General features: G+C 39.4%; 1 protein-coding gene across 1 annotated transcript; it reads right to left on the bottom strand.

The window, feature by feature from the left end:
• Positions 1-1,330: 1,330 nt before the first annotated feature.
• Positions 1,331-25,223, bottom strand: TMEM47 (transmembrane protein 47). The gene is made up of 3 exons (XM_048933042.1): positions 24,846-25,223; positions 10,555-10,695; positions 1,331-2,705 (listed from the first exon to the last, which is right to left on the bottom strand). Exons 1-3 carry the CDS (start codon positions 25,069-25,071, stop codon positions 2,527-2,529), a joined length of 546 nt encoding a protein of 181 aa, XP_048788999.1. The 5' UTR covers positions 25,072-25,223; the 3' UTR covers positions 1,331-2,526.

Genomic DNA, 25,223 nt, shown 5'->3' with positions numbered 1-25,223 from the left:
TCCAACTCACATACGAATGAAGAACTTTGTTATTAGGCATCCATGTTTGTAGGGTTTTCGTTTGTTTGTTTTTTGCCCGAACATCATTCAAATTAAGAGCTGTGTGACTTTAGGAGTGCTAGCAATTAATCTGTGTGTGCCTTAAGGCTGACGCTTGATTTCACTCAAATTCTACATTTAAAAAAAAACCCACTATCTGATAAATTAGAAGATGTGATACGAGTTCAGCACAGTAACTTCCTGCCAGAATAGGCATAGTACTGTGCTACACTGGCACCAAAACACCGCTCTCCTAGAAAGGTACAGCGATCTTCTCACAGTGGGCTTCTCTACGTCAGCCTAACTCCCACGCCAATTTACAATACTTTCTGTGCTGCTAAGTAACAGCAGAACTACGCAGCTGTTCAGAAAGATATAGAGTTTACTGTATACTGATTATCTGCCTTAAGTCAGCCTCAGGAAGAGCAGAGTTATGAATGCTCTCTGGTGCCTGCAAAATAAGTGGACATATTTTTCCCTCCCATGTTCTTTTCTCCTTAGGCATTGCCATACAATCCCTCCTAAATGCAGCTATCGTTTTGCTCTGCCTAATCTAATTAATCACCACTGGTTCAGGAGTGCTGATACAGAATATTCTGCTGTGATAGTAAAGACTTAACTCCCAAGAGGCACCACATCTTAAAAATCACCTCCACACGGCAGCAGCAGTTTGAGAACAGCTTCTGAGAGGCAGTCCTGGGGTAGCACGGTCCCTACAGATCCTCTGCTCTCTGGGCACTGTGGCACAAACATCAACACTGCAAACGCATTCTTAACATCAAGGCAATCGGCAGCCTTTTCCCTGGAACCAGCAAAACCATTTGTGCAGAGGTGGACAAGCAACAGCAGCATATCTGCTTGTGCAGAGGCCCACATAGAATATACTTTAAATTTCTCCATTAAAAAATAGTCATTTCTACAGATTAGAATTGTATAAAAATATGTTCATAATTAAATTCGAAAATACGAAAAGAAGGAAATTGTAAACAAAAATAAAAGTGATGCGGATTAAATTCACATAGAAGTTCTCTCTACTTTAACTTGGGTTCCATTTGGTGGGTACAGTCTGGGGGTGTTTAAGTGGGAAGCATACCAAGCAAGGAGTAATTAGATACACAATCATCAGCCAGTCCATTACAAACCCAGTCTTTAAAAACACGAGATCAGCTCCTGCAGTGCTAATACTGTAATATGGATGTGATTGGGCCTTGGCTATATTCTTGATTATCAGAAACACTTGCAATCTAACTAGATTTTATTTTTTCATATGGTAGTTTTTCTTCCTTGTAACTTTTTTTTTTTTTTTTTCCACAATTTTTATTAAGTACGGAATTACATGTGAAATAGAAAGTAGTTATTTCATCCACTTCTACCTTAGTAGAAGTGAACTTTTATGCATTTCCCATAACAGAGTCTGTACAAGGGCATATACAGAAAACAAATCATTTTAGGTTTATTTTGTAACACCAATCATGACTGTGGGTACTGGTCTAAGACCCCAAAGAATGTGTACAACGTTAGTATTTTAACCACTGCACCACAGCTCCTCTTACAATTTAAAGATAATTCTCTTTCTTCCTCTGAATTTATATATGTATTATATATACTTGCTTATACTAATACCTTCCAAAAATATAATCAAACTTGTTCCATATGCATTTTTTCATAATGCTGCTCAGAAGTTAAATGAGTCCTTAGGAAAACTGCAATTCATTCATGCATTTCAGATGCCTTAGGGACATATAAGCTCTTTTTGTTCTCCCCCCTATCTCCACCCCCGCTCTCCCCCCCTCAACAAAATACTCAAGAATTGAGACAACTTCCAACCACACAGTCAGAAGCACATGTCTCTGGGTTTGGACTTCCTTCAACAATCTGCTACAGCTGGCATGGTGATGTCGATTCATGAAATCCTCTCTGTGTAGCTGTTTTACTTCTCCCAGAAGACTGCTGAATGCAGATATTAGACAAGCCATTAACCAGTTACATTCACTGCCCTGGACACAGTCACTCGCAACTAATTCCTTAAGAGCTTTTCTGAGCAAGTAACAAGAGGCCAACACAGCCTATTGTACAAGATGCCATTGCCTGCTTATCAGACATTTGAATCCTCTATGATACAGGGAAACTTCTAAATGGAGCCTACACCAGCTGCTCCCCTGAAGGCAAAAGCAGATGCTGGCCTTGCATTCACATTCCAACTAAATTTCTCACAATGATCGCTGTCATGTAGATCCTTTGCTTGTTGTCAGGAAAAACAAAGCTTATGTATCAGCAGCTTGCAGCATCTGCCTACGTAAGATCAACAATCCTAGTGTTTGCAGTTCTTCTAAATGGTTGTAAAAGCTGGTTACAGTGTTCACACCCAAAAGGCAAAGGCTATTTTATCAACAGAGCAGACTGGTGCTCCACGAGTGTTCTAAAAAAACAGTGAGTTAGAAAAGATGGGGGTAATCCTTCTGGTATTTTTCTTTTCATTAAATGATTCTAGTAATAGTCTTCATAGTTCTTAGGGTTCAGACAATAAAGAATGGCACCCCCAAATGAAAATATAGTTGCACCCCAAGCCAGGCCATAGCCCCAGTTGAACTCATGGTATATTTTCAAGCTGACTGTTTCGATGAACTTGATTGGGTAGAGGACTAAGCTGCACACCTGAAGAACAACTGAAAGAGAAACAAATCAGATGTCAGAAGAGGCCTTAATACATTTCCATAAAACTACCACAAAACCAAAATTTGCATTTCCAAATGTTCTTGGTGCAGTTCTGTGTAGTAAGTACTGCCCTTTTTGAGTACTACATATTTATGCATACACACTTATGTATGCATATATATAATATTCATATACATCACATACGCAACCTTTACTTCATCCGAAGAACCGAGCAGGTCTTGCATATTCCTCTGATGATGAAAAAATATTATTGTTATGCTATGAAAACAATCCATCAGGTGTCTGGTAAATAAATAGCGAAAACAATTTTTTCCAATTCTTTTCTGTCTCTCCTCATTGTATTTTGGCCTGGAAACATTATTCCTTCTGTAGCAACAAATCTAAAATCTCTTGCTCCAATTCTATTAAAACCAAGTCAAAACAATGAGAAGCAAGAACAAATGAGTATTAAGAAATAAAGCTCAGAATCAAATCATTTACTTCATCTAACAGTAATTAATTGCAGTAGGTGATCCATATTTATGTTCAGTGGAGGCTCACCAAATTACCTACTTCACATGCATTACCGTGTAGTGTAATCAGAATTAATGATATTACTGCACAGAATACCAAGGAACCCATAAAGTTTGATCAATCACTAAACTTCCCACTTGCAAAGCATTTCCTTGTATTATGAATTTCGAGGGCGGGTCAGAGATGTTTCATGCTAAAAAAAGTTAATAAAACAGATCAAATTCAAGGCACGAAAAAGCTTAAAAACCGTTAGTTTCTACAGCACTGTCTCCAAGTGCCAGATCTCATGCAACTTGATCCACGCATCTGCAGAGAAATTCAGCATCTTGGCTATTGCGTTACATCAAAATAGCACAAAGGAACCTGAAAGGGAAAACGCAGATAAAGAACCCTAATTTTCATACAAAGAATTCAGTTTTCAATTCTAGCATTTAGCACAACCAAATTATGAAGACTTCAGCACAAGATTTCCCCTACAGACTGCCATCCCTCTGATGCGCTCAGGATGTGCACACCCACAAAACAGAGCACATGCTTAAGCATTTGCAGACCTGGGATGCATTCCAATGAAAGTTCAGTAGTGTGTAACATAATGCCATAATGACAGTATTAACATTGACTGGGAACGTCTTTTATTTATTTTGTTAAAGAGTTTGCAAGGTATTTTACAAAGAACAATCACTCTTTATAGAATTTTTATAAAGCCAGTGGACAGTAAAGAATAAGACGACTGGGCCTACAGAAGCCCTTTTGAAATTACACAGGGAAACCACAGGAAAATAATGTTAATTATATTCTCCTGTTGGTTGAACGTTTTGCACACCTGAAAACCATCATTTTCGTTTTAATTCCCACATGCCCTATTTAGTGCTGTCAAACTGTCACCATCCATTACACACCTGGAGCCTAATGCTCTCCTATCCTCAGGATGGGGACTGCAAGGGGGAGAGGACTTTTAGTACTGATTACATACACTGATAACACTGCATAAAACACACACTGGAAATTCATCCCTGCCTAGCAGCCAGTTAGCTTACAGACTAGTCTTTGGACTCCTCCTTGGGACTGACAAACTGAACAACGTTTGGATTTTCTGATGTGGGTACCAAAATCCACAGGATTTTTTTTTTTTTTTTTTTAATCCCAGAGTTATTGAAGTGTTACTTTGCATTATTTCACTTTAATATAATTTTTGCTTGCCAGCTCACAAAATACTGTGCAGTACTGGAGAACTTTTGACAGCACATACCAGAGAAAGCTCCTACTCTTATGAAAAGATTACATATTCTAATTCTGTATAATGAGAGTATCATCACACCCCAAAACACTTCAACATATGTTCACTTTTAGAAGCATCTTTAAGACCATTCAAAGTCAAAGAGGATTTCCTCAGATGAATGGGTAAAAGTTCATTAATGGCCTCCTGAACAGGGGCTGCAGCACCTTGGCTGGGTCAATACAGAAATTGCCCTCAGTGTGCATGTATCTATCAAGTTTCAACCAAGGAAACTCTCTACTTTTCCTCAATCTAATATGAGAAGCATATGGAATTTTATTCTATAGGCTGGACTCGTCAAAACAAAGCAGAAGAGTGGTTACACCAAAAGAACATGTGACTTAAGGAGCAACAGCTACGACAGATGGTTCTGACATATTTGATGAGGTTTCCTGCTTTTGCTACTATTAGTTCATCTACACTCATGAAAAAAATTTAAAGTGTTGGTAACAACAGGTAGGCAGAAACAGCCACACTGTGTAACACTGCTGTCACTTCGCACTAATTTAGTGTCCTACCTTTGATACTCCCTATAAAGTGGATAAAGACCACAAGAAGACAGTAAGTTATGAAAAATGGCCTGTAAGATCCAAAAAGATGTTAAAGTCAACGCCTGCAACTAGTGATCTGCTTTCAGTGAATTTAAATGGACTCCATGCTACATTGACCTGTTTCCTATGGAACGTATAGGTATTACACTTCTTGAGAAACATTGGTTCTTTCCTGTAGAAAAAAAGGCTGCAAAATAAATTTTTAAAGAAAAAATCCACTTTAAAACTCTTTCTTGTTCTTTTTTGAACAGACTATTCATTTCAAGTTTAGACCGATTTTTATGGCTAAAGTAATGACAACTGCAAGAGAATCGTACAGGAACAAGAATAATAGTTTTACTCTATTTACATGAAATATACACACTCATCATATTAAACATACCAAAAAAACCCACAACAAATCATTTAAAACTAGGAAAGTATTCTTTTTTTTTCCTTTGTTAAAATGTTTAACAGACTTGCTTATAAAGCCTCTTTTCAATTAGTCTCTACTTATGAAAATCGTGGTATTAGTAAGAAATTCAGGTATTTCTCAGCTACTCTCGGCCATTCTTTCATTCACATATGCTTTATTAAAAACCAATGGGTGCTGCATTTTCAAGGATTAACAGACAAGAAACTACTGTACAGGAAGTTTTTGTACTTAATACAATCCTGTACAATTACCTGGGAAGGAGCACAAAGAGAAAGGGAGGGGTTATTCATGCTGATTTTTAAAATAGTGCTAGCTTAGAACAGGCCACCGTACTACACAGGAAGATAAGGAATTTCATCAGGAGGTCCAGCTGACCGAGCAAGTAGTTTTTCAATGAACATGTAAGAAAGGAGCATACATGAACAGGAAACAAAGCTTGACAATGAGTGGGAAATATAAAAGCATAGTTTTGATGCACAGATACAAAACCAGGAAAGCTGAAGCCCAGCTGGAGCTCAACATAAAGCTGGGAAATGACAAAAAAAAGTTAAGAATTTCCACAGGTGCATTAATTGCAAAATGAAATTCTGAACATATTCGTCCAATGATGGAAAGAAAACCAGTCTAGTGACAGACAGTAAAAACATGAAACCTTCCCCAAGATCTCCAAGGGTTGTGGAAGATTTGGGAAGAATTAGGGCACTCAGCAGTTACCTGCCTATGGGGATGGATGGGACCGACATAAGTGTGATGAAAGAGATGGTCAATGCAATTGTGAAGCTTCTCTCACCTATACAAAACTCAACAGCGATTCGGAGATATTCGCAATGACTGGAAAAAAAGGTTAAAGTTGTGCCTGTGTTTCAAATTGATTAGAAGTAAAAAATTTACAGAATTGTAGGCTGGTCAGCCTCACTTCAAACCTTGGAAATACGGAGTGCACCTCCAAACACTGGCAGAACAACGAGGCAATCTGTAGGCAGCACAAATTCACCAGCCAAGAGCAAGGGTTCAAAAATCTGACAAAATGATTGAAGCCTGCAGCAAATCATCCTTAGGAGGGAGATGAAGGCACTTGTTTTATTTAGATACATGAAGAGGAGACAAAGGAACAATTTCACAGCAGCCTACATCTACCTTCAAATGCAGCTGCAAAGATAGAGAAACAAAGCTTTTTGTAGTGCCAGGAAACCCAGGATATTGGCAATGGATGTGAAATTCAGTTTCAGACATTCACGATGGGTATCAGGAAAAAGAAAAACAACACATGGAGGCAAATGTGACAGTAGGACAACGTACTTGAAGGGGTTACACAATCTTATTCTTTGAGTTCTTTAAGACTGGTCAAGATAAAGCAAAGTTAACAGATCAAATGTTAGTGATTATTCTGCTTCAACAATGAGGCTGGGCCACATGACCTAGAGTATCCTGTCAATATCCTGTCAACTTATTTCTTTGATGCTGTCATTCTTTCTGCCTTCTTGTAGCAACTTAACTACTTCCTTCACCTTAATTGTTCAGAGCACTCTGCCACTTCTTCACAATCAAATTCTGCTCTCCAGTATAACTGCAGTTTTTGTAGCTTCATTGTAAGAGTAAGCTCGGCAAGTATACTGTTATTCTATGTTTCACAGTATTATAAATATAAATAACAGCACAGAACTCAAGAGTTAATCAAGCAGAACTGTGCTCTCATTTCCTGTCAGAATGTAAAGACATGTTCTTTAAGTATTTTCCAAATATTATCTGCTTGTCATTCATCTAATCCCTCACCCACACTTTCACTTAACCATCATTTTTCCAGCTTATACATAAGAACACCCTGTGAAATGTGTTAAAAGCTTACTGACCCCAAAGGTTCTTTTTCTAAGACCTAATCATAAAAGGTAATGAAATTGTTTTGACATAAGTCATCCATACGAAATTTCATTACCTCCCAGTCAGTAAAGTTGGGTCATAATGGGCTGAGAAGGAGAAAAATTATTAAGACAGAGAGAACACAAGCTCTGCAGCTTCTCAAAAAGCACTGTTAGAATATAGTGCATGAACACAAACACCTTTTAAATTTACTTTTTTAGTTGCTTTTAAGGACTCTCAACAATTACATGCTTTCTTTCTATTCCTAAACTTTGACTCTGTTGGCATTCATTTGGTAACCACATCATGAGACTCCCTACACTGACATGTGTAAGAGACTGGACGTAGTACTTTGAGAATGCAGCTCTCAGGGACAGGTTGAATCAGGAGCACTTTGATACCCCAGCAAGTATATAATCTAATTAGGTCCCTACAAAACAAAACAAAACAAACAAAAAGAGCTATATGAGGACACACAGCCTACCAGCTCAACTAAGACTGATTTTTGGTCTTCACACAACACACTGACACAAGCCACCATGAGATAGTAACAGCTAGCAGTGAGATAATGTCTACAAACCCCACTGAACCCAAGGTAGCTCCATGCAAAACTGTCCTGCAACTCTGCCTCTGTATGCTCCACATTTTCCCATTACTTGAAGTATTCCTGTTCCTCTCCCAGTTACAGAGAGCTGATAGTGCGTGGTTTAAACATATACTTCTGTTGATTATTTGCTGACTTATTCTCAGTATCTTGACTTTATCACCATCATCTCTTCCAGGTCTGGTAACTCATTTGCCTTCCTCACCTACGAAGTCACTAACTAAAACCTGAAACTAAGATAAAAAACAAAATTTTAAAAAGATGCACTGAAACTAGAAGAAAAATGTCTAGAGTGAATTGCTTGGATTCTAAAATGACTGGAGGCCACTTTCGTTCTTTTCCACAAATGCCATTAATATCTCCAGACAGTATCCTCCTACCAGGCACCAGTAGAAGCACGCAGAGATGAATTCTTAATCAGCCACAGTGGTAACACAAAATATTTTGTAAGTTCACAGAACAGAGTTTTCTAGCTTCACAGATGTTCTGTAAAAAACATGGATAGAGGCTTGAACCTACATACAGTTGCATAAGGCACAACTAATGTCCTGCAACCTTGACCTTCTCTTTAACTTCAGCAGTGGACTATCCTTCTGATTCTTTCAAGACATGTCAGTCCATATTCATCTCTAAAAGTATCTGAAAAGAAACATAAAATCCATAGAAAATGAACAGCATCAATGTCAGCACCAAATCCCCACGTAATTCATCTTAGATTTGCCAGATGATGAAGAAGAACAAAACAGGCTGTCTTAACCTCATCATCTCTCTTCCTCTAACAAACTTCAGGACATAACAATTTAAAATGCATGCACATGTGTACATATACATAAAGGCAAAGAGAGTAGTGAACACAACTTGTGAGCTACAGCTCACAAATCTAATTTCTCCAGTGACCAGAGGTAGGAGCTGTATCAGGGAGAGTCAGGTTGGAGATTAGGAAAAGGTTCTTTAGCAGATTGCCAGGCCCTGCAAGCTATCCAGGGCAGTGGTTGCAGCCCCATGTGTTGGAGTTCAAGGACCATCTGGACTACACTCTAAGACACAGGATTTGGATTTTGGGTAGTCCTTTATGGAGCCAGAAGTTGGACTTGGTGGTCCTCATGGGTCCCTTCTAACTTGGGATATTCTAGGACTCTAAATCTCTGCCTCTGCCTCTTCATTCTTAACAGACTAGAAATAATTTTATGCACAGGACTAAAAACTAAGCTATAGGCCAAATACTAAGATTTTTCCTTTGCTCTTCCCCCTCAACTCCTCCCAGTACCAACTACCCACTAACTGAGAGATATGGCAAGAACAGTGCATACCTGAACAATTACTAAATTACTACACGTAATGATCAATAAAAAAACAAATAAGAAACACCTACATAAATTCAAGAATCCCATTTCCTTGGAAGTTAAACACCCAACATGTTTTATAATGTCAAAATTAATGTTAATTTTTGAAAGTAATGGCATTAGCGCCTTTATTTATTCAACCAGCTCAGCAATGCAACAAACAGAGCAAAAAAAAAAAAAAAAAAAAAAAAATACAATTTCTGTTCAGAGAATCTGATCCCAGTCTGTGCTCTTTTTCTCAAAGCGAATAAAATATAACCTACTTACATTCCGTGAACAAATAAAAGTGCATCTCAAAATGCTGTGGTTCAGTCAAACTAAGAAAAACAGCAGGGGGCAGCAGGAGTCTTCCCTAGAGCTTCCTTTCATTCCAGAATGCCCTTCACACGCCTAGTTTTTATTTTTTCATATCCCTGTAAGTGGCTTTTTCAAATACATCCTGAAGACTAGGTTTTTTCAATCCCTTCATTATGGACTGTCAAAAGGGGCTTAAGCTGCTAGCTCCCATGCGGATGTGAGCGACAGGATGAAGGCACACCTTTCCTGGTGAATCTCGGGAGAAATAGAAACATCCGTGCTGCCTAAGCCCTAGAACACCAGAATCCATGAAAGGAGATGATTTGATATTGTAATTATACCTCACTGAAACAGTGTCACAGATGATTCAGATGTACAAGTCTCCCTGAAGATTTTGCAACAGTCTAGATAAACTGTTCCACCCTGATGTTCTTAAAAGCCAAACAGGGACCACAGGGTGACAGTTTGTTAAATTAACAACTAAGGAAACAAAATGACACAATGAAATAAAGTTCTCCAGCAGTACAGAGGCATATATAAACACCTTGCAACATATTTATTTTTACATTAATGGCTTCAAGAGTTCACATCCAAGCAGTTGTTTTTCCACTTTAAAACTGTAAAAGGAAGAATGCTAAAATTCCAGAAAAGGCTTTGGATGAAGAATAAGATTGGGGCCATGCAGCTATACAAAGTCATATACTAAAAATGGTACTTAAATGGGTTTATCAGCCATAGTTTCCCCTGCTGCATGTATTCACCAGACACAAAATTAAATGCCAATAAATGTTTTTGAACTTTGAGATAGTGCAATTGCAAAACTGATTAATACCTTGCAAAAATAGTATCCTCAAAAAGCCCCTTAGGACTTAAAGAAGTAAACCAAGTGTCTCTGAATCAGTATACAGAACCAGGAACATCATCTTTTGCAAAAGTAAACTGCCCTCGTGAAATTTTAATTATAGTGCTGGTAAACTGCTTACCTGCAGCAAAGAGCATGACTGCAACTGGTCTGTAGAATCGTCTCCGAGATCCCACACAGATAGAGATCAGGCCAACCAGGAAAGCTATGAGAATGATGGCAGCACCACCCAACAGCAGAGCAAGAGTAGCTATCTGCCAGTCTGTGTGGAAAAGAGAGAAAGAAAAATATAAGTCAGTTGCAGCAAAACGAGCCCACGGGCTTGGGGATAAACATCAGAATACAAAGAACACAGAGAGCCTGCACCAAAGCTTGGGTAAATACACAGCTACACTTTGGATTTCTTTCTTCCTAATTAGCAAAACACCTTTATACAACAGATGTGATTCAAGAGTAAAGTGCCGCAACCTCCCACACATTTTCAAGACTTAGTTGGCCTCACTGGGATTTTAGCTTGAGGAAGACTGAATAATTTGGTAGCTTGGTTTTGCCCAATTTAGAATGAGAAATAGAAGCTGGGCCAGAATCAGTCAGCATGCGTTAGCTGACCCCAGCTAAGTGCTGTAACTTTCTCAGAGAACAGAGCGAAAGTCAAACCTCTGCTTGAGCTGACTGGGGTGGCATAGGAAGGGAAATGCAAAGGCTGATCATGGACACATGCCACCATAGAGGCAGCAAGGCCAAGTAATAACAAAACTATAGGAAGAAGATGATAAAGGAAAGGGAAAATAAATCATTTTCAATACTAATAAAAATGGATGTTAAGCCCTTATAAAGGCAGTAATGTTCATTACATGCACGGAGTCAAATCTGAAATCCATTCTGAAGTGTCAATTTTACTTTTCTTCCCCCGAAAGCAACTTCTTGATCGAACCCTGTGTATTTGCTAGCTATTTTCACGCATTATGGATGTAGTTATAAACGTCCTTGAAGTCTCAGATAATATAAAAGCAAAATCAATTTGTAAGTAGATGACCACCATGGATCTACAGAATGTCTAGCTTAAAAGATTCTGTAAGGCCTTAGAGAAGCACATGTTTGTGCTCCCTCTCTTTGCAGTTCTCTTAAGACCCTGTTTCCCTGCAATCGTGGGCTTCAAGAAAAGGAACCCAATTACTATTTATTACTCATCACTACTATTTTTTTTTTACTTTAAGGAAGAAGATCCACAATCAGCTTATGAGAAAAGGACCAATGGATCATCTCATTACTTTGAAAGTACTATCATGCATACAGTGCTTAGAATGAAATGGCTAAACGTGTTACATAGTTCAAAGTAAATAACAAGATTAATTATTCTCAGAATAAATGAAGAGATTTTAAGGTTACTAAGAACAGCAGCAATAAAAATCCACATTCTTTTTTTGAGAAGATCAAAATTCTGTGTTTAAAAATAGAAACAAAAAAAAAAACCTAATCAACGAAGAGTACAGCTTGCTTCAACAGGGACCTAATCTGCTGAAGATACCTACAGTGCAGCTGTGGGCTCTGGAAATGGAAGATTTGCAGCTATAATCACAAAAAGCCACTGTGTGCTACATGAAAAAGGATAAAAGGGAGAAATGAAGAAACTGAATTAAAGAGATAGAAAAGCACAATCCTTCATTCTCCTACTTTCAGCATGCAATCTAAAACAGCAGTTTGCTGTATGTCATAGCATCACAGAAAGGCTTTGCCTGGGAAGGACCTTAAAGCCCACCTAGTTCCAATCCACCAGACTGTTCAGGCCCATCCAACCTGACCCTGAGCACCTCCAAGATGGAAGTAGCCACAGCTTCCCTGTGGTGGTGGAATTTCTTCCTTGGATCTAATCTAAATCTCCCCTCTTTTACTTTAAAAATATGTCCTGATGCTTTACTGTTGGTGGGTGAAAATATGATTTTAGTTATGGATTGGAATTCTATGAGAAGTGGTGTTTAACACTGACATGATACTTCAAAAACACTAAGGAGTTAGTTCAGTGATGATTTAGACTGTATTTCTCCAATATCAGAGTGTGCTATGGATATAAAAATACAGAAATAAATAAACAGAACAGACCATTTTGGAACACCATGAAAGAGATCCCTGCACTTAAGAATTGCACAGATATAAAGACTAGACAAATCCATTCTGTCCCAAAGTTAAAAGGCATAGAAAAGTGGTAAGTCAAAGTGCCAGATGGGAAAACTAAAAGCCCAACATTTTTGAAAGACACAACAAATAATAAAATGTTAAATGTTATCTTCACATTGACTACATGCCAAGTCTAACGCAAATAAAATACATGCAAGTTGAGAGTAGTAAATAAATGGGAAAACCCTTGAGTACGCTACTGCTTCCCAAAGCAAGATCACCAATCAAGTAAAAATAACTAAGGCAAAGATGATGGAAGCAAGAGGTTAGAATATAATTTAGTTCCCAGAACAGACATATCAATGGATTTTAGAAAGGTTAAAAAATAAGCTACCTTACTATAGTAAGATGTGGGAGGTAAAAGCACAAACCAGTGTCAAAAAACACCTACACACTCAACTAAAAGAGAAATGACTTAGTCAAACAAAATTAGTTCCTGGAATAAGAGAACCTCATCATTGATGTTGGCAAGAGGACCAATATGAAGTTATGTTCCACACTACTGAGAATTAGGTATTTAACATTGTGTTCTGGGCCAAAATGTCTAGAATTGGCTTCTTTTTTTCCCCTGTAGTTCCAACTTCCATTCATAGGAGCATACAATGCTGCCAACCTTTATGTAGAACTGCAACAGAGGATTCTGTTCAAAGAACACTGTAGAAGTAATTCCAGTCAGACATTACTGCATAAATAATACTAGACTGAGCTTTCCTATATTGCCTACCATGAAACTGTACACTTAAAACTCTTTGTAGTCTCAGAAACACCTTAACTTTCAATTCTGAAAGCCATCAGAGCTGGTGACAAAACAAAACCTAGGTTCCATTAAGTAACACCTTCTTTCTGCAAGGACTTTCTACCTAACATTTCTTTTTGCTAATGCAAAAGAAAAGAAACATACAAAGACAATTGGATCTCTACCTCTGAAGGAAGAACACCCTCTAAGATAAGTTAGCTATAACAAAATGAACACAGCAATCACACTTTCCTACAGTAAATATCAGTAGTTTCCTCAGACTGTCCAGCATCAAGAACAGCATATTTTTCCTTTACATGGTGTTACCAGTACACATAACACAACCATCATCAGCCTACTTAAAAGGCATTCAAAATATGCTTGCACCATTTCTGAGCAAGAGAAAACCTTGCAAACAAGCTACTGTACTCACTTCTAAAGACTCAGCAGTTCAGTTCATACAGAGATTAAAAAAAATGTGCGTGAAAATGAGCAAAATGGGACTTTAGAGATGATCATTATCAGTCTTCTGGATTCAAAACATGCAATATTTTAACACTTCAAGAACTCACAAATATTTTTCACTGCGCAACAACTATCTAAGAAAAATGCCAGTAACCAGTAAAATTTCACTGCCACAAATGTTTAAAAAGTGTTTAGATAGTAAAAGATGCAGACATGCCAAAATTAAGTTGCTTTGTTGTTTTGCACCCGCAGAAACAATACTTTTAAATTGAATTCTTTTGATTTTCAGGATTTAAGCAGTCTGAACAACCAGAGTCTTTTTATTATTATTATTTTAAAGCATCTTTTAAGATGTAAAAGGATTCAAGACATTTCTTAAGAAAAGCCTCAAGTTATAGACTCATAGAATGTTTTAGGTTGGATGGGACACCTCCCACAGACCAGGTTGCTCAAAGTCACATCCAGACTGGCCCTGAATGCATCCAGGGAGGGGGCATCCACAACTTCACCGGGCAACCTGTTCCAGGGTCTCATCACCCTCACAGTAAAAAATTTCTTCCTAATATCTAGTCTAAATCTACCCTCTCCCAGTTTAAAACCTTATCCCCTTGTCCTGTTGCTACATACCCTCGTAAAAAGTCCCTCCCCAGCTTTCCCATAGGACCCTTCAGGTACTGAAAGGCCACTAAAAGGTCTCTTCAGAGCTTTCTCTTCTCCAGGCTGAAGAGCCCCAGCTCTCTCAGCTCGTCCTCATAGGGGAGGTGCTTCAGCCCTCTGATCACCTTTGTGGCCCTCCTCTGGACCTGCTCCAACAATTCCATATCCATCTTGTGTTGGAGGACCCAGATGTGGATGCATTACTTCAAGTGGGTTCTCACAAGAACACAGTAAAGGGGCAGAATTTCAATATATAAAAACTGCTCTGCACTGCCCATAAAGCATTACAATGTGAATACCATAATACCATAGGAAACACATACCTCAGTTCTGATGGTGATGATAACATCTGCATAATTGTTATTTTAACAGATTGCCTGTTAGTTTAAGGATGTGGATCTCTGTTTTTGCATATGTATATAAATCTGAACCCAGGTACTTTGTACATCAAAACCCATATGGTATAAAATTCATAAAAACTACTATCTTGAGTAAAAAATATTCTTGTATATGATTACATTTCAGTTAATTGTTCAAACATAATTAAGTGCTCTTTTATAAATACAGACTGATTGCATTTCTTTGGGAAATTCTACCTGTTTCTTAGTATGGAAACCACATTAATTTTCACACTGAAAGATGGGACTTTTCCTCTCTTTGTCCCTCCAAATGAAAAGACCTAAAGCTTTGACAGTATATTCAGTTTTAATTAGAAGCAGCTCTACATGTGCTATTTCTTGGGCCAAACAGTACTTTGGTACCATGTTAAAATCAGAAAAAAGTCATAAAAAGATAGAAAAAAACTCTAAGTTTTACATTGTTTATTTAAAAAGATCATTTGTTAACATGAGAAAGAGCAAGACAAATAGTTAGCATAATCACAGTTACTATATTTTTGGTGAATTCTCGAAAAGTTAAATATTCCCTGTATGTGGTATTCCATGGTAAGAGGTTTTAGAAGTAAAAACATATTGTTGGAACATGAGAAGTATTTAGTACATATGGTTCTATCAGGAAGCACAAGTAAAGGGAACGCATCTCTTAAAAATCAATGACTCAATTCTTTCAATAGAGGTTCTCCACAGTCCTCTCCTCACAAGAGGCTGAAGAAAGTACACATTTGTTACAAACTGGAAGTAATCAAAGACCTTATAACACAAAATAAAACCTTTGTTTGTTGAGAAAAAGAAAACAAATGAAAAACCCTAAAACACTCTAAAGTCTGTTTTCTGACTCATCGCAAAGCTTCAACTTAGCCTGCTCTCAATCAATACACATTCCTGTAAATAGTATTATAGCACTTAAGTATGCAACAAGTAAATCAGAAGTTGAGGTACCCATGCATCAGGAATATAATCCACTGAATATCACATCAGCTAAATCAAATAAGATTACAACAATATTCCCAATTGCTTCACATTCAGAATTATTTTTAAGGTAATCAACAATAATCAACTCAACTATCAGATAGCTAACAAAAGTTTTAAAAGTGAGATGGTCATATAAAAAGTCAAGGGAGAATCTAGATTCTAAAACTATATTTGTTGCATGATGCTCTTTTTTCCAGCATTAACAGACGTATTTTAGTGCTAAGATGTTGACCTCTGTAGGTGAAACTCCATCATATTCAGTCAAAATACTGAAATTAAAAAAAAAAAAAAAAAGACACTTCAGTAATGATTAAGATCTTACACAAAATTATTGCATCTACAAAGAAGCCAACTCTTTGGAAGCTCACCTGGCATGTAAAAAAATTATTTTTGTTTGTTTTAAAAAAGGAGATGGTCAGATGAATTCTGCTTTTACCTAATGTTCAAAAACAAACAAACAAAAAAAAGTGCAAGGAAAAAGAATTCATTTGGCTGCTGAAAGCATGAAGGGCAAAACAGCTAAACCAGAAAGTCCAAAGTCTCTATTCCTCCACTCTTGTACAGCAAACACAAGTACAGCTCACTGAGTGTCTGCAGTCTTCACTTCTGCACACTGCAACGAGAAACACTTTCTGGCAGGATCCATACTAAATTCCCATTAAGTTGCTCTGGCCACAACTTTCCACAGCAAAGCCTTGTACAAAATAACAGTAACTCTTTTTTTACTCTTTGACATTTTGCATAGTATTTTTATCATTACCAGTTGCTGCCCAGAGGCACTTTATCTTTTGCATTTTCTCAAGTATGAAAATTGTCCATGCAGTTACTACTAGGCAGAGCTGTGGCAACCAGCCAGCTGTGGCTGAGTGCATTCGTTTCTTAACACAAAACTCAGACACGTCATCAAGACAGTCCTCTACTTGTGATGTTAGCGTGAATTTGAACATGTGATAAACTATATGAGGTCTCATACATAAAAAGAAGCTGTCCAGGGAAGCGCCAAAACAGTTTTCTGCTTCTTTTTCAATAGAAGATTGATGTACCGTGCTAATATCTTAGAACTTGGTCTTTATCTGCACACAAAGCCGTGGATACCACGAGTCTTGCACAACACAGGTGGGCTTAACAGTGAGTTTTTCCACATCTAATTCATCAGGATTTTGGCAACATCCAAACAGAAATTTGAGTATTTTAAGCTGGCTGCCAAAATCCTTAAGTGCCTCCTAAGGATAATTCAGAAGTTCTACATAAGGCATCAGCCGCTTTCAATTTACAGTGCAAGAAGCTTGCAGGATGGTTTAATGCTTCTGATGCTGAGTGGAAAGCCATGTACAGCCAAATAAAAAAAAATGACTATGCACAGATGTGTCTGAAAACAGCTAACTGGTGCAGAATCAGGGATACCTGTATCTTACTGAGACACAGAATACTAATGAAAGAATGGCAAGTGACTCCTTAATTGCAATATAGAATCACAGAATCCTTAGAGTTGGAGGGGACCTCTGAAGATCATCCAAGTTCAACTCTCCTACAATGAACAGGGACATTACAGATAGATCAGGTTGCTCATGACCTGATCCAGCCTCACCTTGAAAGTCTCCAGGGACATGGCATCAACCACATCGTAGGGGCTAGAGGAATTTTCAGAAACAACACATCTTTTCCCAATTTCTGGACTTAAACTTCTGTTTCCATTTCCTAGAAGAATTTGTAACTACTACGTTTGACTGAAACCACTCTCTTCTCCCATCTTCTAGAACCAAGCCAGAAAAAAATATAAACAAGATCTACAAGATGTGCGAGCAAACAAATGTGAGGGAAGGTGAACTTGTGCCTTGCTTTAAAGTCAGTCTTACATTAACTGATCTGTCCTGACCTTACAACAAGGAAGCCCGGATTCTCCCAGCTTTGAGGGAAAAGTCCTCAGCAATCACCTAGCATCTGAGTGGGAGGAACACGACACTGTTTCTCATTCTACTCTTAGGCAGAGCAAGGTAACTGATCAGAGGGAGAGGCTGGCTCTATTCCAGGTTAGGGAGCAGCCTGTTGGAATGACCCTCCCAAGAGGCTGCTCCATTATCTAGCTTCCTCAGACTGGGAAGCACTTGCTAGACCAGGGTCCAGAACAAACATCCATTGTGCAGATACATGATATGCTACAGGAAGCATTTTAAACAACACCACTGCTTATGTAGATCTGTTGGGGAACAATGGCAGCAGTGCAGGCAACTCTCCATCCACCTTCCAATGCCCAGCAGAGCTCTATGTCTTCTACCTCAGGATGCCGCTGAGCAAGCAGGGGACATTTGGGTTCCCAGAGAAGTCAGTAGCACACAAAGCAGATATAGACCCAGGTTCTCAGGATGATCTCTACAGTAGATCTGCATGAAATATGCACTGCATTCATCTGACGTTTCTGTTCAGCTGCTGTGTTACACAGTGTGTGTGTGTGGCACTGAGATTACTGGACTCAAAGTTAGCAAGCTTTGACACCATGGCAAGCTTTGTGCTTAGACCCTGCAGGAGATCAATCTGAACAACAAAAGCAATAAAAATATGGTAACCATCTCTGCTGCTGCTGTTGTGCAAAGGAGACAGATTTTCAAGACAAGATGGCCTAATGCCTGAGGGGTTACAGATGTATGAGAGACTTTAAACATAGCAGGTGCTTGCTCCTCTGCTCACTGACAGACATATCTCCTGAAGATTAAGGATTACATTGCTTATTTATACAAAATATACACTTCAGGAGGTTTTAGGATAGCTCCTCTCTTTCTGAGTCATAACCTGCTTGTAATTCTAAAAATCACCAAGTAAAACTCTAAGTGAAGTACGTCTCCAAATAGAGTCAAGTGCTGCCATTATAAAGATCTTTATTTTATTATTTAAAGGCAACATGAATTGCACATCTCTTTTGCCAACAGATAACTTCAAGATTAGTGCAGCATTACAGAAAATTGTAACAACCTATAATTCATTCACAGAATAACACAACATATACTTGGGTATTCCTTCCCTTGGATACATGGCACTCCTCTGAAATTAGCTTGCTACTATGCCATTTGAATTACTGGATATTGATTCACTCAAGGAGAGTTAAAAAAAAAAACAAAAAAAAAAACCACAAAACACACACACCCACAACTCCAAGAACAACACAAAACACTAGAAGTCTTAGAACGGTGTCATTAGGAGAGATGTGTGGGAGATGCGTTATACAAGCTTTTCAAGTAAAGCTCACATTTTCCGACCTCATCCATATACACTACTACATTTTAGTAATCTGAAGAAGGAAGAATTATACTCTGTGTTGTAACAGAAGCATAACTATCTCCCACAATTACCAATGTTCTTCAAACCAACTAGCAATCTGTTGCAATTTTCAAAATTCATTGTGTTGTTCCTTATGAAAAAAAAAAAAAAAAAAAGAAACAATTAGTGTTCAAAACAGTTCAGAGTCCTTTCCATCAAAACGATGGTCTCTGTATGGTAGAACTGGAACAAGTTAAAACACATAAAGCATGACAGCTGGATAGACTTTACCTTTTACAGCTTGTTACCTTGAACCTTATGCAGTCATCTCTGGCCACAAATCAGTAACAGGCAAAGTTGCTCCACACTTGATTCTAAGCATAAAGTCTCCTCAAATATTTAAATCACTTGTAATCTCCCTCATATAAGAAACTTCTCTCAATGTACTGGTGCAAGAGTTCTTAATAAAGACAACTTACAGCTACAGAATTCATTACCAATTTTGAAATTTCAATGAACAACATCAGTGACAACAACCCACTAAGATGAGAAGTCTTCCTTTATTTTTTTTTTTTTTTTCTAAAAAGCGATCAGGCATGTGGTACTCTCTATGCAATCAGATACATTTGCATAAACTTCAAACAGTGAACATGAAGGTGCTATAACCATGTTTCCTCATTGACTGGAGCAGGGTGGCTGAAGTGGGAGATGTCATACTTGTACAGTTGGAAGAGTATCATGGTAAGGATGGTACTTCACAGGTATTATAGTTGGAAAGATTATCATGGTGGAAAAGAAAGAATCAAGGGAGAATGCTTATCCATATCTGAGAATCTAAGCTTGCAGTGAAAAACTCCAAAAAGGAGGAATCTCCAGAAAGAGATCCTTCCCCAGTGGTAGTCAGCCCTTAAATGGGGTCTAGGAGGGGTGCAGCCTGGCTGGAATTGCCTTCACCTGTGCTCCCACGGCTGACCCCATCCTTGTCTCAGGTGATCAATCAGTGGTTCAGGCTGTGACTCTACAGTTCCCATACACATACTGAGAGGTCTAGGCTACTATACAGAAGTCTTACACCCGTTACTCTCACAAAGCGTGGCCTTGGGTGGTTTGAAACTACTCAAATCTTGGGTTGTCTAAAACAAGCAGTCCATTTACAAAAGAGGAAGCGTACTTTAAAGTACTTTATTTAAGCTAATTGAGAGGTAACTAACAAATTCAAGGTGTTTTGAACACATTTAAGGAGTCAGACAAACACGAGGCATAAACAGAGTTATCAGTCATCACAGAGTCACAGGATGAATCAGGTTGGAAAGGACCTCTGTAGGTCATGTAATCCATCTCCCTGTGGAAAGCAGAGCCAGTCTCCATGGCAGATTCAACTTCAAAGCTAGAGCAGCTTGCTCAGGGTCTTAGGTGAAGAGTGGAGGTATTACGGCTTTTGATTTTATACCTATCATCAGATAAAGTGTCAGCGATGATTAATAAGAGTAACATGGAAAAATGACTGATCACAGTTTTCAAAACTAAAATGAACGCTTTATTAATTCCTCTTTACATTGTATGAGCTACATTCTTCAGACCTAGTAAAATTACATCTGTTCTTCTTATGCTATTTTATAGCAAACTATCAGACTTGCTAAGATTTTTACAAATGTGTCAAGATCAACTCTGAGCAATGATCCACATCTTCTAACGTGGAAGCTGCTTTTAAGCTAGCAATTTTCCCTTGGAACAACTGTCTAGATTCAAAACAAGCAGATACCATCTAAGACCACTGAGCCATGTTAATTCTGATATCTGCATCTAAGGTATAATTAAGGTTAAACCTCTTCAAGTGCTACCAAAGGAGCAGCCTCTGATTTTTGTTTATGTTTAAGAACAAATTAGAACAGAATTATAAGCACAAAGCTTGACTTGTTTTACAGCTCTAAGCTGTAAATTAAGCTTGCATGTATGGTCGGTGTACCACCAAGCTTGAATATGCACAGGGACCTGGCTACACTTATTTCTTTGAGAGTGTTTTAATTTTCAAATAGCCATGGATGAATAGTTTTTAAATAACGTAATACTCTTAAAGAAAACCAAGTGCTACATAAAAACACGGATTCTTAAGTAACAAAGTCATATGTCCCCCATAAATCAGGAGGGTTTCATACTGGCTACTGGCATTCAGTCAAATATATTTTTATATGTGCTATTTCCACTGAAACTGAAATGCTTCATAAGGAGCCATTCTTTTTTATGAATATCTATGTATCTAAGCTAAAATACAACACATACCTGACAGATCAGACTCTATGGAATCTACATCATGCTGACAAATCTTAGATTTAGAAAATTATAATGGGTACACTGAATTGCATAAATTCAAATCTATTATTATTTATTCTGCAAATATAAGGCAACTACCTGTACAGGCATAGATTCACCATGCAGTTCAGCAAAGATATATTTAATTTTAAACAGATGCTGATACAGACAAGAACTTTCATCATAACTCTTAGCTCCTGATAAATCCGTAAATGAACCACTGCAAATCAGACTTAATACACTTCAAATTAGGTTTAAAGCAAATTTTGTTTAATGACACAAAGCACTGTAAGTTTTCCAGTTTAGCATGTGGGTTTAAAACACAGCAGGATTAAAGACAACTTGTGCATGAGGCCAATTTAAGCATTAATCAGAGAAAATAATTTTATGCCCAAAGACAGCTGGTGAAACTGCAGAGCAGCAACACTGGATCTCAAGATTTTACCACGAAGCTCTCCACACCAGCAACTCCGTCAAATCTTCAGCTCCTGAAGCTCATATTAGGGAGACTTTTAGAATTTCATAAAGGAGAGAGGCATATGCATGAACACCTTCCCAGTTATTGTAACCACAAGAAAGAAAGAAAGAAAAAAAAAAAAAAAAAAAAAAAGGTATTTGGTATTTCACGTAGACTTGAAAAGAAGAAAGCAAATGAAGATTATAAAAAAGCTCATCCTAAGATTTTAAAAATTAATCTGACTCACCATGTCACACACTTGAACCAATAACCCTGTACAGCACCTACACAACTTTATAAGCAGTATGAGAGCAAAGGATTGCTTGTAAGCTACAGAAAAAAGGCCTGAAAACAGCAAACGAAGAAAATACTCCAAGCACCAGCAACGCTCAAGGAAAACTGAGAATTATCACTTCCTGCTAGCTATAACAGCCAATGTAATCACATTGTGCCTTCCCTTCTGCTCAGTGCTACCAGGCTGCCCTTTTGATAGCAGTCAGGGGTCCTACATCTAATTACAAAGATTTTTAATTAAACCTTGAATGTGCTTTAACAGCTTCTAGCATGAGCTTGCCCTTGATGGAGCCACTTGAGGTGCTCTCCTTCAAGGGATGATGAAGTAAATCTCTGAGAACCATGGGGGAAGATGCCTTTTGCCTGTGTATGCTACTGCTTTTCACAGCTAGCTAGCTACAAAGCTGCTTGCGTTAGTATCAAGCTAAAAGAGCTTTCCCTGTGGGAGCTCTCCACTCTCTTTAAAATATACCACTCGCTATATTTTTGATGTAGGAGGAAAGTGCACTTAAAATATTAAGCAAGGACACAAAATGGTCTCAAACAAGAGCCCAAACCAACTCGGTGAACTTACTGGGATTCTCTCCATTGACTCTAATGGGAATTATAACACACCAGCAGAAAGCAAAAGCATAAAGTGTGGTTTCTCATATTTCAGGTCTCCTTAGAATGTAGAATCGTGTGCCAAACATGAGGAAAATGAAGAACTTATTCCAGGCTCCTCAAATAAAACAATCCCTCACTTCTCCCCCAGTAGCTTGTGGAACCTGGCTCCACTACACTGGAAAGTATCTAAGCAAAACAAGCACAACTCAGTGAGTCAAATTTTAGTGCAGGGCAGAAGAAAGTACCATGAGGGGGCAAATTTCCACCACACAGCATCCTACAAAACTACATTTTATTCCATCTGTCTGCACCGATTCATCCTCCACCTTTCCCTGAGCACACAGGCAACTAACAAAGCAATCAGAGAGATCAGCTGCCGTATATGCTGTGCCATAAGCTGCCCTGCTTTTCTTCATGTCCCACTTTGTGTCTGTGTGTACTCACGAGCAGTGGGGGATTGACTGGGGGGGGGAGACCCGACAAAGGGTGTGTGCGCAGGGGGGTCAGAGTAGAAGCAGGTTTTCATTCACACCATCTGAAAAGTCCTTCTGCAATCAAGGGGATACTATTTCAGGAGACAGAAAAAAGGGGTAAAGGATTCACGTTGCTAAGGAGACACGCAGAAGCCAACATTCCTACATAAATTTCCATTTATGCTGGAGAAGAAAAGAAAGCTCTCCAAAGTTTGTGAAGCAGCCCGGGTAACTGATTGGAACTGACGTTTCTTTACAATTTGTTTTGGCATTATGTGATATAAAACAAAAACCCCAATCAACATTCAAAACCTCCAACATTACTCTACACAATGGCAGAAAAAATAAGAACAGGAGCAAAGGAACATGTACTATTCCTACCATAGTAGAGAACTGCAATTCCATAGAGCCTACAACAGGATTTCAGAGAAGTCAAGGTGAAAGCAGCTCTCTGCCCCTTCCTAAAGCCAGCATCTCATCCCTGGGCGACGTACCAGAAGTTGCAGAGTTCAGTGATGCAAAGGGATGATTTAGAGATTCATGTGGGGGGGAGGGAGGGGGGGGGAGACGGGTTGCCTTTGTGGTGCTTCTGTTGGGACTCCAGAAGTTGCCATCGGCATAAAGTAAATTAAAAAAGGCATGAAAATGGAAACAATTATCAAACTACAAAAGAATTCACTGAAAAATATTCAACAGGCAGCTTGTTTATACCACATGCTGTTTTCTTTTTGTATTTTTTTTTTCCCCTCAAGTGCTCCAAGTAACGGTGAAATGGCATTAACATTATATATATATTATATATATATATATGTATATATAACCAGCCACATGAAAGGCCGAGCATCAAGAAGTCAAAACAGAGAATGTAGTGAGAGAAAAGAGGAGTACAGAAGATGATAGGAACAATATCAAGCAATATGCACTAGAAAAAGACTTGAGCACATCAAGACGGCTGGCAGAGAGCTAAAATCCAGATGTCCTCATTCGGGACAAATAACAGCAATTTTCTTTTTAATATTTGGGAAGCCCCAGCTAGCTAAGACCAGTGACTCTGGGGGTTGGGGATAGAATGGTAAGAACCCCTGATCCCCCTGAGCTTCTCAGAACAACGGCGACACAGAAAAATAACCCAAACCGGCTTAAAGTCGGGACCTTTCGTGCAAACCGCCGCGTGCAAATACAGAATCAGTCACCTCCGTCACTCACAGAGCTAACCTTACACCTCCGCTGAACCCCAGAACATCACGCAGGGAGGAGAAACAACAGAACATGGACTCTCGGAGCCCTCAGCAGCGCATGTTACGTCCAAAGCCCATTTCCACCGCCCTCACCTTCATTCGCAGGACAGAGAAACGGGCTGGAGCCGGGCGGGGAGAGCGGTCGGGACTGAAGAGGAGGATGGAAGACCGAGCACGGACACAGGGGTCGGGAAGGCTGCCCGGAGAGAGGGGACAAAAGGTTGCGGCCGGAGAGGGAGGCAGCCAAGGCGAGCGGCCGAGAACGGAGCGCCAGGGGGTGCCGCGGGGCACCCGGGCGCGGGCGAGGTCCCCACGGGCGGGGTGGGGCCGGAGCACCGGGAGGCGGCCGGGGACACCCGCGTGTCACTCTCGTACTCACCGCTGTGCAGCGTGGACTCGCAGAGCCAGCTCTCCAAGTTTCCGGGCTTGCGGCAGGACTCCCACAGGGACAGGTAGTACTGGTGGTCCGCCGTCACCCAAGCGGGGCTCAGCACGGCGCCCAGATCCAGGCACAGCGCCAGGAAGATGCACACCAGTCCCACCAGCTTCAGAGGGGTCAGCACCGAGACGCGCACCTCTTCCATGCCGCTGCCGGACGAAGCCATGGGGCCGGGGGGAAGGAGGGAGGAGGAGCGGGAGGACGCGCTGCCGCCGGCCCCGAGGGGAACAGGAGCCACAGCCCCGGCAGCCGGCAGGAGAAGCGGGAGGAGCGCTGACTAACGGCGGGGAGCGGCTTTGGCAGGCGGCAGGCAGCAAG

The sequence above is a fragment of the Lagopus muta genome, chromosome 1 (genome assembly GCF_023343835.1).
Source record: "Lagopus muta isolate bLagMut1 chromosome 1, bLagMut1 primary, whole genome shotgun sequence".
Lineage (NCBI taxonomy): Eukaryota > Metazoa > Chordata > Aves > Galliformes > Phasianidae > Lagopus > Lagopus muta.
Note: the sequence above shows the minus strand (reverse complement) of the source record. Positions and strands in the feature narration are given on the sequence as shown.

Coding starts and splice junctions, on each gene's coding strand:
- TMEM47 (XM_048933042.1), bottom strand. CDS start 25,071: ATGGCTTCGTCCGGCAGCGGCATGGAAGAGGTGCGCGTCTCGGTGCTG. Junction 10,696..24,845: donor CGAGTCCACGCTGCACAGCG/GTGAGTACGAGA, acceptor TTTTCCACACAG/ACTGGCAGATAGCTACTCTT. Junction 2,706..10,554: donor AGTCATGCTCTTTGCTGCAG/GTAAGCAGTTTA, acceptor TTTCTCTTTCAG/TTGTTCTTCAGGTGTGCAGC.